At 41.9% G+C, this 14,129-nt stretch overlaps 1 protein-coding gene across 1 annotated transcript; it reads right to left on the bottom strand.

Annotated features, from left to right (window-relative positions):
* Positions 1-12,343: 12,343 nt before the first annotated feature.
* LOC115458153 (olfactory receptor 5V1-like) lies at positions 12,344-13,324 on the bottom strand. Its single transcript, XM_030188005.1, has one exon. It carries the CDS (start codon positions 13,322-13,324, stop codon positions 12,344-12,346), a length of 981 nt encoding a protein of 326 aa, XP_030043865.1.
* Positions 13,325-14,129: the final 805 nt, after the last annotated feature.

Genomic DNA, 14,129 nt, shown 5'->3' on the forward strand with positions numbered 1-14,129 from the left:
GCTGGACATGGATGGAGGGGAGGACAGGGGAGAGAGGAGAATCGTTGGACATGGATGGGAAGGAAGGGCAGGGAAGAGAGAATTGCTGGACATGGATGGAGGGGAGGACAGGGGAGAGAGGAGAATTGCTGGACATGGATGGGAGGGAGGGCAGGGGAGAGAGAGGAGAATCGCTGGACATGGAGGGGAAGGCAGGGAGAGAGGAGACATACTGGACATGGATGGGAGGGGAGGTCAGCAAAGTGAGATTTGCTGGACATGGATGGAAGGGGAGGACGGGATAGAGGAGAATTGCTGGACATGGGAGGGGAGTGCAGGGGAGAGAGGAGACATGCTGGACATGGATGGAGGGGAGGGAAGACAGGAAGGAGATGCACATGGATGGGAGGGGAGGGTAGGGGAGAGAGGAGAAATGCTGGAAATGGATGGAGGGAGAGCAGGAGATAGAGGAGAATTGATGGACATGGATGGCGGGATTGGCGGGGAGAGAGGAGAAATGCTGGACTTGGATGGAGGAGAGGGGAGAGAGAATTATTGCTTTATATGGATACAGGGGAGGGAAGAGAGAGGAAAAATGCTGGACATGGATGGAGGGAAGGAGAGAGGAGAAGTGCTGGACATGGATGGAGGGAAGGAAAGAAAAAAGAAGATGCACATGAATGGAGATGAGGGAAAGGGAAGAGAGGAGAAAAACTGCACATGAATGGAGAAAATAGGCAAAAGCTGGATCCACGTTATACCTTTTCCAGTCAATTCCACGGAGGAGGACCCAGCTTTTAGTTATGGATGCAGGGCAAGAAATGAAGAAGAAAGGAGGAAAGTAAAGAAATAAATGGAAAGGAGGCCCTGGAAACTGAGTTAAGAGAACAGATAGAGAGCAGCAGAATCAGAGACTGGGACCAATATAGATAGAAAAACAAAGTCACCAGACAACAAAGGTAGAAAAAAAATCATTTTATTTTCATTTTAGTGTTTGGAATATGTCCAATTTGAGAAATTACATCTGCTGTCTTATTTTGCACTGGGTATACTGCAGCTGTAACAGCTTACAGAAATAATTTATAATGAAAAAAAATCACAAGATATTTTTTTTCTCCTATACTAGTATAATATTTTCAATGATGTCTCATTATATGCGCCATGGCTGGTATAAGGGGTGTGGTTAATATAGGGACAGAGCCATATGTGGTGACCCCGCCCATAATGTGTACCCGCACCTTTTTTTCCCCACAAAAAAAGCACTGAATAGCACAATGAACTTTCCACCACTCAAAAGGAGGTGGTAAGTGCAGCTGTGCTACCATCAATCTGGCAGCACATGAGATCTGTCAAGGGAGGTGTGATGGCATTACCCCTCCAAATTCACAAGTCCCTTCAACCCCCTTCCAATTTCAAATGCCCTTATGATCCTCCTGCATCCCAAATCCCATCCCCTTATAACAAGCCTTGTCCCCAGCCATCCCGCATTACAGAGCCCCTCGGACCCTATCTAGGTGTCTTTGTGGTGGTCCAGGTGGTAGGCCACAGCTAAGTTTCTCTGCTGCCACCCAAAACTGTTTCAGGATCCAAAATGGTTACCATGATGACTAGCAGTCATCCTGTGCTACAACTGCAGTACTGTATAGACCATCAGGACCCCTGAAAGAGTACTGGGCAGTAGTAGAGGGGCTTAGCTGCTTGGAATCCAATACGGACCCTTGGGTAAGTCCCTGGGAGCTTGGGGATGAGGGGAGGGAAAGGTTCTGGGTAGCAGGGCTTATTCACGGGGACAGGATTTTGGATGCAGGGTAACTGGTAGGGGCATTTGACATTGAGGGCACTGAGGGAGATCGGAAGGACCAGTTGTTTTTGAGGGTGTTTGTAGGGGACATTTGACTTTGGTGGGGGATTGCATCAGCCCAAGTGGGGCATAGAGCTGTGAAAGGGGTGAGGGAGGTGCTGAGACTCCTCAACAAGTTATTTTTTTCTAGACTTGCACTGCATTTCATGTGTTGCTTGATTCTGTGTGTGCTTCCACACTATCTGGCATTGCATGTCCCAGGTTACTTGTGTAGTAGCAGTCTGTCCTCTGGGGTAAATTCAGGGAAGAATTAGAGCAAGACATCTGTATTTACTACACAGGCTTTGCAGTTACTGCATTTGAAGTTTTAAATTAAGGTCCGGTAAGTGCAAAACCTTACCACAATGAAGTAAATGGTTTTATTTTTCTCAAATTCCTGATTAAATGTTACTACCTTGAAATACAGAGCAAACTGATCACAAATTTACCCCCACCCCTTTTACAAAGCTGAGCTAGTGGCTGCTGAGCAGTAATGCAAACACAGCTCATTCAGTTTCAATGGGCTGTGTTGGCATTACCGTACCGGCAGCCGCTAGCGAGGGGTTGTAAAGAGGGGGGGGGGGGGGGGAGTAATTTGAATATTCTTCTTCCATTATTTCTAGTTTATGTATCCAAGTAAAAATAGATAGATAGATATTTTGGAGATTGTATATATACAAAGACATACATATTTAAAATATGATTCATATTATGTGTTTTTGCAAGAACATTCCGGGAGAGCTGAGGTTGGATTATCATAATTGTTGAATATAATTATCAAAATATCAAGTTAGTCATAGGAGCCTGAAAATTAATGGGAAGAGGGCAAGGCTGAATGCTTGTCTAGTACACCTAATAAACTTGCACTAGCCCTATACAGAATGACTAATTGATTGCATGTATTTTTTTTTAGCTGCTTTGGCATCCTTATATCTATTAAAGCATGGGGTTTGCATAATCTCCAGTGCCTTCCTAATGTCCACCTTTCTATTTCTGGTTCATATGTGCTTATGGAATACGGAAGAGGGTTTCTGAAGCTTTTTTGGGGGGTGGTGCATTCTATGGAGCTCCGGGTTCCATGAGCTTACAAATGATTTCATATCTCCACTTCATGTTCGTTAGAAAATTGATCTAACCTTTCCAGAAATAACTAATATTAAAATGGACCTTCATGTAGACTCACAGACACAGAATTATCACATAAGCCTACCTCCCTTTGGAAAATAGACTAATAATGCAAATTATATTTTGTGCAAAGTTGAAATTAGGTGAGATTCAGAAATGACACAGCTATAACATCAGAAGTACTATACAATCAAACAGACATCAGTTGACAAACATACCTGAGGATGCATCACTTTTGGAGAGCTTTAGTTCGCATAGAGTTTTCAAGTCTAAAAAGCATTTGATCCCATCAGTTTAGTGTCTTGTTTAATATATGTATATATTTTTATATATCTAGTAGGAACTATCTGAGGAGCCTAGAGTGTTAAATTAGTTGACAATTCCATTTAGGATCTAATCCCTGGACATTCAGGCCCTGTGTTTTGTTTGCTGAATCATAACACTAATGATGTAGACAACTCCAGAATAATTTATACAGTTTTATGAACATTCAGTGTAATCTATCCATTTCCTGAAAATGTCCAATTTTAAGTAGTTAAAATGGCTACCTTCAGATCAGAAAAACTTTGAACATGACCATTTCCTAGATGTTGTTGTGCTTAGTACATCTATCTTTTTGGATCATTTTCCAAAACAACAAAAACAAAAAACAGCCAAGTGAAAAATGCACAAAATCAAGCCATAGGGGCATAGGAGGAGTCAGCTGCCCTAGTAGACTGGCCACACAGGCATACCAGCAGAGCAGTAGGGCACCCTAGGGGCACTGCAGTTTTTCTTTACTTTTGAATTTTTGATTAATCATGTTTGTACTATGAATTTAGAAGCAGTGTTATAGATTTGGGTCATTTATGTGCCCAACTGCCATTGGTTGTGTGCCAGAATTTATACCAGGTATCAGCAGGTGTAAATGCTCTCACCCAAAGTTGGGTGCAGGATTCCCCACTATGCACTATTCTATAGAAATTGCTTAGTGCTAAGTGACCTTTATGGAATTGGCGCTTGGCATGGATATTCTTGGTGCCTAGTTTTGGGCACTATTTATAGAATTCCCCCTTATGTATATACTGATGTATACACACAAGTAGAGACAAGTATGCTCAAAGATAATTTTCCTAATCCATTTTTTTTACCCAAACAAGTGTTTCAGGAACCAAGTGGCTTTACAAAGGGGCCCTTTTACTAAGCTGTGATAAGCATTAACATGTGCTTACCATAGGGTAAAAAGCACTACCACAGGGCACACTCAGGCACCCCGCAGTAGTTTTAGGATTGGCGTGTGTCATAAAATGGATTTTAGAGATTGCTTTTCAACTCTATCTGCCTTGACCAACAATTGCACTCGGGGTCTATATCTTTAATTAGAAGTAATTCTGTTTAACTTTGATTGTGTGAAAATAAGTTGGAATGTAGAAGATAAGACACAACTCTAATTAATTTGATATGTGAAGAGGAGGATTGCGCTTGTTTTCAAGTTCAGGCTGGCCACCTGGACTTGGAAACATGTGACCACATTCCCACAGTATGGCTTGTTTACCTATTCTCAAGCATTCTGTAATTTTCCTTAGCTCTGAACATGAGTCCTAAGCCTAATAAAAAAGGGAATTTCGTTCAGTGAAATTGGGAGCTCATCTGTGAGTAACATACAAACTGCACAGAGAACCATGTTTCCTGGTGAAAGAAACTCCTGGCTCTCGCTGTGAACAGGCCCCCCCCCCCCAGCTGATGATAAGAGCCTGGATGATGTAAGGACCAGTGATGATTGTTTTATTGCTTCTTTTCCTGGTCTAGGAACTCTTAGCATTGTTAGGACCAGTGATGTAATGATTGTTTATAGATAGGTATTGTTTCTTTTTATTTATATAGCTAATCATTGTGTGTATATAGCTAATTACTGTATATGTCTTAATCATTGTATATATTTTAATCATTGTAGATTTTAGAACCTCTAATAAAGGTCTCATTTACCTAATACGAATCCAAAAGAATCCATGGTAATTATTGAGTAGTCTGTGTCAGTGAAGCAGGCTGTAAAAATCCATAGCAGAATAGCTCCGAGAGAAATTACATTGGCTTCCAGTTAAGATCCTTTTTCTGATCTATATCCCTTGTTGTCCTATTTTCCCAGGAGGGAGTGGTCCTCCTCTGCTCCCTCTCAAAATGATGTCAATTATCCCTAGTGGAAGTCTTGCAATACTACTGGTAACGGTCAGACTTCCTTATATGTAGACAGACGGGGGTGGATGGGCATCACTCCCACCCGGGCCCACTGGACCACCAGTGATAACCTCCAGGTAGATCCAAAGGGGTGTTGGTAGAGTGGGGAGAGTGTCAGCCCCTGGAAGTAGGCCTTCTTTTCAGAGCAAAGAGTTTGTGGATGGGTAGGGGTTTTCAGATGAGAGGCAGTGTATGTGATGGGGGTAAAATTTAGTTTAATTAGCTTTTGCATTGGCCTGCAATACAATGCACGAAGTTCCAGGTGCTCCTATGCTATCTACCAGTTTATATAACATGGTGCCCATGCAGTAAGGTGGTAATTCTCTAAAGGTCACATAAACTAAGCCACCAGGATGATGTGCGCTTTGCAAATTCTATATTGTTGGTTGTGCATCCAATTGCTATTATAGAATACTAGTGTAAGTCTGCATTTATGCACCTAACTTTAGGCATGAGCAGTTAGCTAGCTCAATGGCTGATGTAAAAGCTCATGTCTAAATGTAAGCAATTAGGTGCACTGTTCCATCTAAGCTGAGAGGGAGTCCTCCACCTACATTGTGGGGTGCTGCTTCACAATCACATTTTTAATAGTGAGGGTAAGGCAAGCTCTGCTGAAAAGCTAACTGCTTTTACTACATTCTCTGGCAACGAATTCCAGAGTTTAATTACATGTTGAGTGAAGAAATATTTTCTCAGTGGCCTAGAGGTTAGGGTGGTGGAGTTTGGTCCTGATGAATTGAGTTCGATTCCCACTTCAGGCACAGGCAGCTCCTTGTGACTCGGGGCGTCACTTAACCCTCCATTGCCCCATGTAAACCGCATTGAGTCTGCAATGAGTGGGAAAGCGCGGGGTACAAATGTAACAAAAATTTTAAATTTATTACTTTGTAGCTTCATTGTGTACCCCCTAGTCCTAGTATTTTTGGAAAGAGTAAACAAGCGATTCACATCTACCTGTTCCACTCCACTCATTATTTTATAGACCTCTATCATATCTCCCGTCAGCTGTCTTTTCTCCAAGCTGAAGAGCCCTAGCCATTTCAGCCTTTCCTCATAGGGAAGTCATCCCATCCTCTTTATAATTTTTGTTGCCCTTCTCTGCACCTTTTCTAATTCCACTATATCTTTTTTGAGATGTGGTGACAAGAATTGCACACAATATTCGAGGTGCAATCGCACCATGGAGCGATACAAAGGCATTATAACGTCCTCATTTTTGTTTTCCATTCCTTTTCTAATATTCATCAGCAAATTTAATTACCTCACTAATTACTCCAGTCTCTAGATCATTTATAAATATATTAAAAAGCAGCAGTCCCAGCACAGATTGCTGGGGAACCCCACAATCTACCCTTCTCCATTGAGAATACTGACCATTTAACCCTACTCTATATTTTCTATCTTTCAATGAGTTTTTAATCCACAATAGAACTCTACCTCCTATCCCATGACTCTACAATTTCACCTTTATCCACATTTTTGTTCACCCCTTCAAAGAAATGTAATAGATTGGTGGGGCAAGATTTCCCTTCACTAAATCCATGCTGGCTTTCTCATTAATCCATGCTTTTGAATATGCTCTGTAATTTTGTTTTTTATAATAGTCTCTTACATGTTGCCTGGCACCGGTCAGGCTCACTGGTCTATAATTTCCCGAATCACCTCTGAAACCTTTTTTTTTTAAATCAGCGTTACATTGATCACCCTCAAATCTTCTGGTACCACGCTCGATTTTAAAGATAAATTACATATTACTAACAATAGTTCTGCAAGTTCATTTTCCAATTCTATCAGTACTCTGGGATGAATACCATCTGGTCCAGATTATTTACTAATCTTCAATTTGTCAAATTGCCCCATTACATCCTCCAGGTTTATAGAGATTTAATTCAGTTTCTCGTCAGCTTTGAATATCATTTCTGGCACTGGTATCTCTCCCAAATCTTCCTTGGTGAAGACTGAAGAAAAGAATTAATTTAATCACTCCGCTATGGTTTTGTCTTCCCTGAGTGCCCCTTTACCCCTCGGCATCTAGCGGTCCAACTGATTCTTATGCCAGCTTCTTGCTTTTAATATACCTAAAAAAAAATTTACTATGTATGTTTGCCTTCAACGCAATCTTTTTTTCAAAGTCCCTTTTTGCCTTCCTTATCAGTGCTTTGCATTTGACTTGCCATTCCTTATGCTATTTCATATGATTTTCAGTTGGATCCTTCTTCCATTTTCTGAAGGATTTTCTTTTAGCTCTAATGACTTCCTTCACCACACATGGAATATATACATGGCCTGGGCTTCCAGGATGGTATTTTTGACAAGCATCCACGCCTGATGTAAATTTTTGACATTCGCAGCTGCTCTAAGTTTTTTTTTCACCGTTTTTCTCATTTTATCATAGCCTCCATTTTGAAAGTTAAACACTAACATATTGGATTTCCTGTGTGTACTTACTCCAAGCCAATATCAAATCTGACCATATTATGATAACTGTTATCAAGTAGCCCCAGCACTATTACCTCCTGCACCAGATCAGACACTTTACTAAGAACTAAGTGTAGAATTTTTCCTCCTCTTATTGGCTTCTGTATGAGCTGCTCCATAATGCAGTCCTTGATTTCATCAAAGAAATTTACCTCCCTAGCTTGCCCTGATGTTGCATGGTGAATCTCAAATTGGGCATGAAACTAAGAATTAAGGGGGGGTCAGTTTTTGACCTGTGCGGTAGATGAAGAGGAGACACTAGACATGCACCCTGCAATTATCACATAGCATTTGCACTTACTGCAATTTAGTAATTGAGCCCCTTAGGGCAGGGGTGTTGCCAGACCTCGGCGGGAGGGGGGGTTCAGAGCCCGAGGTAGGGGGGCATAATTTAGCCCGCCTCCCCCAGCTGCCACCCCCCACCACTTTCAACCCCCCCTCCTGCCGCCAACTCTCCCCTGTCGGCGCCGCCGCCAGGTACCTTTGCAGGCGGGGGTCCCCAATTTCCGCCAGCAGAAGTCGTCTTCAGCACCGGTCTCCGGCACCTTTGCTGATCTGTTTCTGTGGGTCCTGACTCCTGACGTCCTGCATGTTACGTGCATGCAGGATGTCAGGAGTCAGGACTCACAGAAACAGATCAGCGAAGGTGCCGGAGAATGCAGACTCCAGTTTGTGCTTACACTGCTGAGGGAGCTCCTATATGTGTAGATACAGGAGGGGGCCCTGATAGCCCAGAAGGGGGGGGGGGGGTAAAACCTTACCTCTCTAACCTGTCCCTTATCTCACCCCAGGCTTGGATGCAGACAGCCCTGGGGGGCAGATGGTGGTGTTGAGGAAAAAGAATACGCCTGTGCTTCAAGCACAGGTCTATGAGAAGCAGATTTTCTCCGATGGAGAAATTAGGCTCTCTTCTTAGAGACATGTTTCTCAGTGAATAACCGTTGGAAACCGTGCATCGCCTTATATGGCCACCCATGCGTGATGGGCGTCCTTACGTGCACAGATCCATATATGGATCACCATCCCATATATGGATAAGTTAGTATGTGTACGTCTTGGCATATATAATGGCTCCACACATGGACGGCCGTGATGCATAGCTGTCCATGTACTGTCACGCGTGCGGGGCCTACATGCGGAGTTTTCCTTATATGGATCATTATCAAGTGTGCAAACTTCATATATACACAATAAAATATGTATGTTCCTTATATTTCCCATAGCTGCGTGTTCCGCAAGTACAGTGCATGTAGCTGCAGACATCCAGGTATGGGGAAAATATAACAAACACTGAGAAGTATAAAGTACAGTAACGCGTATTTTTTGTATACTTTGGCTGCCCCTGATTTGGCCGGTTTCAACCGCGATAATGGAATGTCTATTGGCGGACTTTTTCCTATACTTTGGCCGACCCTGATTTGGCCGGCTCCGACCATATTATCGATACGAGAGATGGCTGGCCATCTTGTTTCGATAATACGGTTGGGCCGCCGCTTTACGGCGCCGGCTATATAGATGGCCGGCGCCGTTCGATTATGCCCCTCCATGCCTCTTCTGTTATGTTGATTTTAATGTTGCTTCCCAGGGTGATGGAAGCAAGAAAATAAATACCTCACAGGGAGTGGGGAGAGAAGCAAAGACATTTTTGAAAATGCCATGGCACCTTTGGCTTCCCCCATTCTGTACACAAAACTCTGTACACTAGAGTGTTATTGATATATAAAATATATATTTAGCACTAAACATGTCCCTGCACCATTTTACACTCCATCTGCTTACTGAGAGGAAGTGAATTGAACAACACAGAGTTGTGCTTATTTTGTTCTTGATCACAGTGAATAAAAACAGTGAAAATGGTATCAGTATGGTATAGAAACTGAGGAAACTAGGTCACCAATATATGGGAGTAATCCAGTGGCAGTAAATCTGTGTGTAGATAAAGGGAGAGAATCTTGACTGGTGGAAGGGTCTGAAAGGTGGCAACATCTATGGATATGTCCGAAAACGTGTCATTTCATACTGCTGAAGACAATAGCCTTTGAAAAAAAGGGTTACTCAAGTTGTTACTAAATGAATGCCTAACTGGAGCTATTTCCCCCACCAGTAAAATGCTAGCCACTGTCCTGCCCATAGTGAACCACTGGGAGTGAACCTTTACTAATTCTGTATAAATAAATTCTCAGGATATGATAATATAATGTGAATGCTAATTTATTTTTATCACTACAATAAACACAAATGTGTGCATATATATGTGTATATTTATTTATTTATTACATTGGTACCCTGCGCTTTCCCACACATTGCAGGCTCAATGCGGCTTACATAGTTAATACAATTACAATTACAATAGCAAAGTCTTAGAGGAGAATATTATAAGCAGTGAAAGTGAGGTGTATATATATATATATATATATATATATATATATATATATATATATATATATATAAATAGATAGATAGATAGATAGATAAATATACATTTGTGTTGTTCTTATTGTATTTGTGACTATCACCTCTTCTTTCAACATATGTCACACATCTCAAGCCACCAAAAACACTAATGCAGATGGAAAAGAAAGACAAAATTATATTTATTTATTAAAACATTTCTAGTCCACCTACAACTAGGCGGATGACAAATCAACATATATAATAAAAAGAGACAAAAAGACAATAACAAGCACTGGATTATACAATATTCAAGATAAAACAGACAAAATCAGCCCCAAGTATGTTCAAACAAATATGTCTTCAGTAACTTACTAAATTGAACCATACTACTACACAATCTCAAATAACCTGGTAATTTGTTCTAGATTTGTGGACCACTATTGAGAATGCAGTGTTCCGTGTATTAGCATATGCCACAGTTTGCAATTTAGCATTCGCCATAAACTTCAAATTTTCAGACCGCAAGGATCTAATGGGTTGGTATTTCTAAATTGGGGAACACAGTCAAAGTACAATGCTTGTACCAACTGTACCATCTTGTACTGTACTGGATGGACTGATAACCAGGGCAAAGAGCATAAGATTGGAGATACATGCTCAAATGGGGACACACCATCAATAATCGAGCAGAAGCATTTTGTATCACCTGCAATGCCTGTACTTTTGATTTTGGCAAACCCAAATACAATGCATTGCAGAAATCAGTATGTGATATCACTAAACTTTGTACCACAGACCAAAAATCACATTGTGGCAACATAGGCCGCAACTTTGTTAACAGATGAAGCTGAAAAAATGCTGACTTAATCACCTGCAATACTTGATCCTTCATAGATAGTAAAGGGTCTAAAATTATGCCCAACACATGGATACATTCCTGTACTGACAACACCCAAACTCACAGATCGACATTGTAAAAGATTGTATCCTTTTCTACAAGCATCAATTCAGTTTTACTAAAATTTAAATCTCTACACATTCTTGTAACTTTCCCAAACAACAAAGATTCTCTTCTTCTTTATCAATAACTATAGCTGCTGAACAAAGACCAGATCAGTGACTCAATCAATGTATTTCAACAAACATCAAAAATATGGTTGTCTGAATAGCAAATCGGAAGATGGGCATCCTTCTCACAGGGTCGCCCAAATCGATATAATCAAAAGCTGATTTTGGACGTCCCCAACTGCTTTCCATCACAGGGACAGCCAAAGTTCCCGGGGGTGTGTTGGAGGCGTAGCGAAGGTGGGACCTGGGCGTGCCTAACACATGGACGTCCTTGACCCATACTGGAAAAAAGGGCGTCCCTGACAAGCACTTGGACGACTTTACCTGATCCTGTTTTTCTTACGACCAAGGCACAAAAAGGTGACCACCAGAGAGAATAGTGGATGATCTCCCCTTACTCCCCCAGTGGTCACTAATCCCCTCCCACCCTAAAAAAATCTTTAAAAATATTTTGTGCCAGCCTCTGAGCCAGCCTCAAATGTCATACTCAGGTCCATCACAGCAGTATGCAGGTCCCTGGAGCAGTTTTAGTGGGTGCAGTGCACTTCAGGCAGGCGGACCCAGGCCCATCCCCCCCTATCTGTTACACTTGTGGTGGTAAATGGGAGCCCTCCAAAACCCACCACAAACCCACTGTACCCACATCTAGGTGCCCCCCTTCACCCATAAGGGCTATGGTAGTGGTGTACAGTGGTGGGTAGTGGGTTTGGGGGGGTTGAGGGGCTCAGCACACAAGGTAAGGGAGCTATGTACCTGGGAGTAATTTATGAAGTTCACTGCAGTGCCCCCTAGGGTGCCTGGTTGGTGTCCTAGCATGTCAGGGGAACCAGTGCATTACGAATGCTGGCTCCTCCTATGACCAACGGGCTTGCATTTGGTCGTTCCTGAGATGGGCGTCATTGGTTTCCATTATCGCCGAAAGTCAGAAATGAACAAGTCTAGGGACGACCATCTCTAAGGACGACCTAAATTTCAGGATTTGGGCGTCCCCGACCGTATTATCGAAACGAAAGATGGACGTCCATCTTGTTTCGATAATACAGGTTTCCCCGCCCTTCCATCGGGACGTTTTGCGAGGACTTCCTCAGCAAAACTTGGGTGTCCCTTTCGATTATGCCCCTCTAAGTAACCTTGCTAAGTTAACATTTGCAAGAATAGATGACATTGAACTTTAAACCAAGAGATCCGCTAATGTTCCTGGCTAGAACAGGTATCTTGCAAATGTATTTACTGGCTCCCTAATGTTCACTTCCTGCTTATGATTTTTTTCAAGGCCACTTTTAATTCTTTGCTTCTTAAGCTATAGATTAGGGGGTTTAATAGTGGGAGAGTTATTATATACATTGCAGTAGACAGTTTGTTTGATTTCACAGACCCTTCTGACTCAGGCTGCATATACACTCCTATGATAGTCCCATACAAAAGAATGATGACTGTAAGATGGGAGGAGCAGGTAGAGAAGGCCTTGCTTTTCCCTTCTGCAGAACGAATTCCCAGGATGGTGGAGATGATAAACACATACGATGTCAGGGTTAGGAGAAATGGGGTGAATGCTACAAACACAGATTCTGCAAAAGTCATCGTGTCAATGACAGAAGTATCTGAACAAGAAAGTTTCAGCAGTGCTTTGATTTCACAGAAGAAGTGGTTGATTACATTAGAATCACAGAAAGAAAACTGGGATATAACAACAGTGTGTGGCAATGACTCTAAGAAACCTGTTATCCATGACACAGCTGCGAGAAGAGCACAGACCCTCTTATTCATTATGGTTGTATAACGCAGGGGATTGCATATTGCAACATAGCGGTCATATGCCATAGCAGTGAGAAGTGTAAATTCTGTACTTATGCAGATCATATAGCAGCACATCTGCAGAATGCATTCTCTGAAAGATATGTGTTTGCTATTTGTTAGAAGGATTGTCAGCAGCTTTGGAATAGTACAGGTCAAAGAGCAAATATCTAAGGCGGACAAGTTGGCAAGGAAGAAATACATAGGGTTGTGTAGGTGTCGATCAGCACATACTATACAGATAATAATGATGTTTCCCAACACAGCCATCAGGTAGAGGAATGAGAAGAGAGTGAAGAGCAGGAGCTGCAGCTCTGGAAATTCATTGAACCCAAGAATAAGGAATTCTGTTATACTGGTGTGATTTCCTGTTTCTTTGCATTCAGGATCCATGGGAGCTGAAAGAGACAGGAAATGATGAGGTGACTCCATACTTAAAAGTTCTACTGCAGTTTACATAACTGGACAATTGCTTTTGCTTTGTTTTTTTGTGACATTTACGGGGAAATTCTGTAAAGAAGGTGCTAATATGTATGTGGCAAATACGCACATGAATGACCAGAATATCAACATATATGTTGATAAAAACCAACTAAAAACCAACCTGTTCAAAAAGGCATACAACAAGGATCCATCCCAAATACCAGACAACAAAACCTATACCAGAAATAGACAAAACTGAACTCTTAATACTTGACTGCTTCACCTACTCTGTCAATAACTGAACTTTAATGCAATACCACTCCATTTCTCATTCCAGACATGAACCTTTAATACTTGACTGCTTAATTTACTCTGTCACGTACGAACTTTAATGCAATACTTCTCTGTATTTCTCAATCCGGAAATGGCGATCGCCATTATGGCATAATGTAATGGCTTAATTTACTCTGTCACGTACGAACTTTAATGCAATACCTCTCCTGCTCCTGCTGTGCTTGGAGTCAGGACCTGGATGATTGCATTAACACGATATTATGTTAATCCAATTATCCGGGTCCTGGGTGGACAGACGCAGAAGCAAGCAGGCAGGAAGAAGCTTGCCGGCGCCAGGCCCAGGCCTTCCCCTTGGAGGCTGGACCCAGAGAACTTTACTTCCCCCTCTCGGTGGCCCTGTATTTAGGAACCAAATAGTATGCAGATTATAGAATAAGGTTTGATATGTGTATAAATAATGTGTGGACTAGTTATGCTCTGTTCTATAACTGTGCACTTATCTTGCATAAAGCATAGTTTG

Source organism: Microcaecilia unicolor, chromosome 14 (genome assembly GCF_901765095.1).
Source record: "Microcaecilia unicolor chromosome 14, aMicUni1.1, whole genome shotgun sequence".
Lineage (NCBI taxonomy): Eukaryota > Metazoa > Chordata > Amphibia > Gymnophiona > Siphonopidae > Microcaecilia > Microcaecilia unicolor.

What these genes read in the sequence shown, in the direction of transcription:
- LOC115458153 (XM_030188005.1), bottom strand. Translation starts at nt 13,324, where the DNA reads ATGGAGTCACCTCATCATTTCCTGTCTCTTTCAGCTCCCATGGATCCT.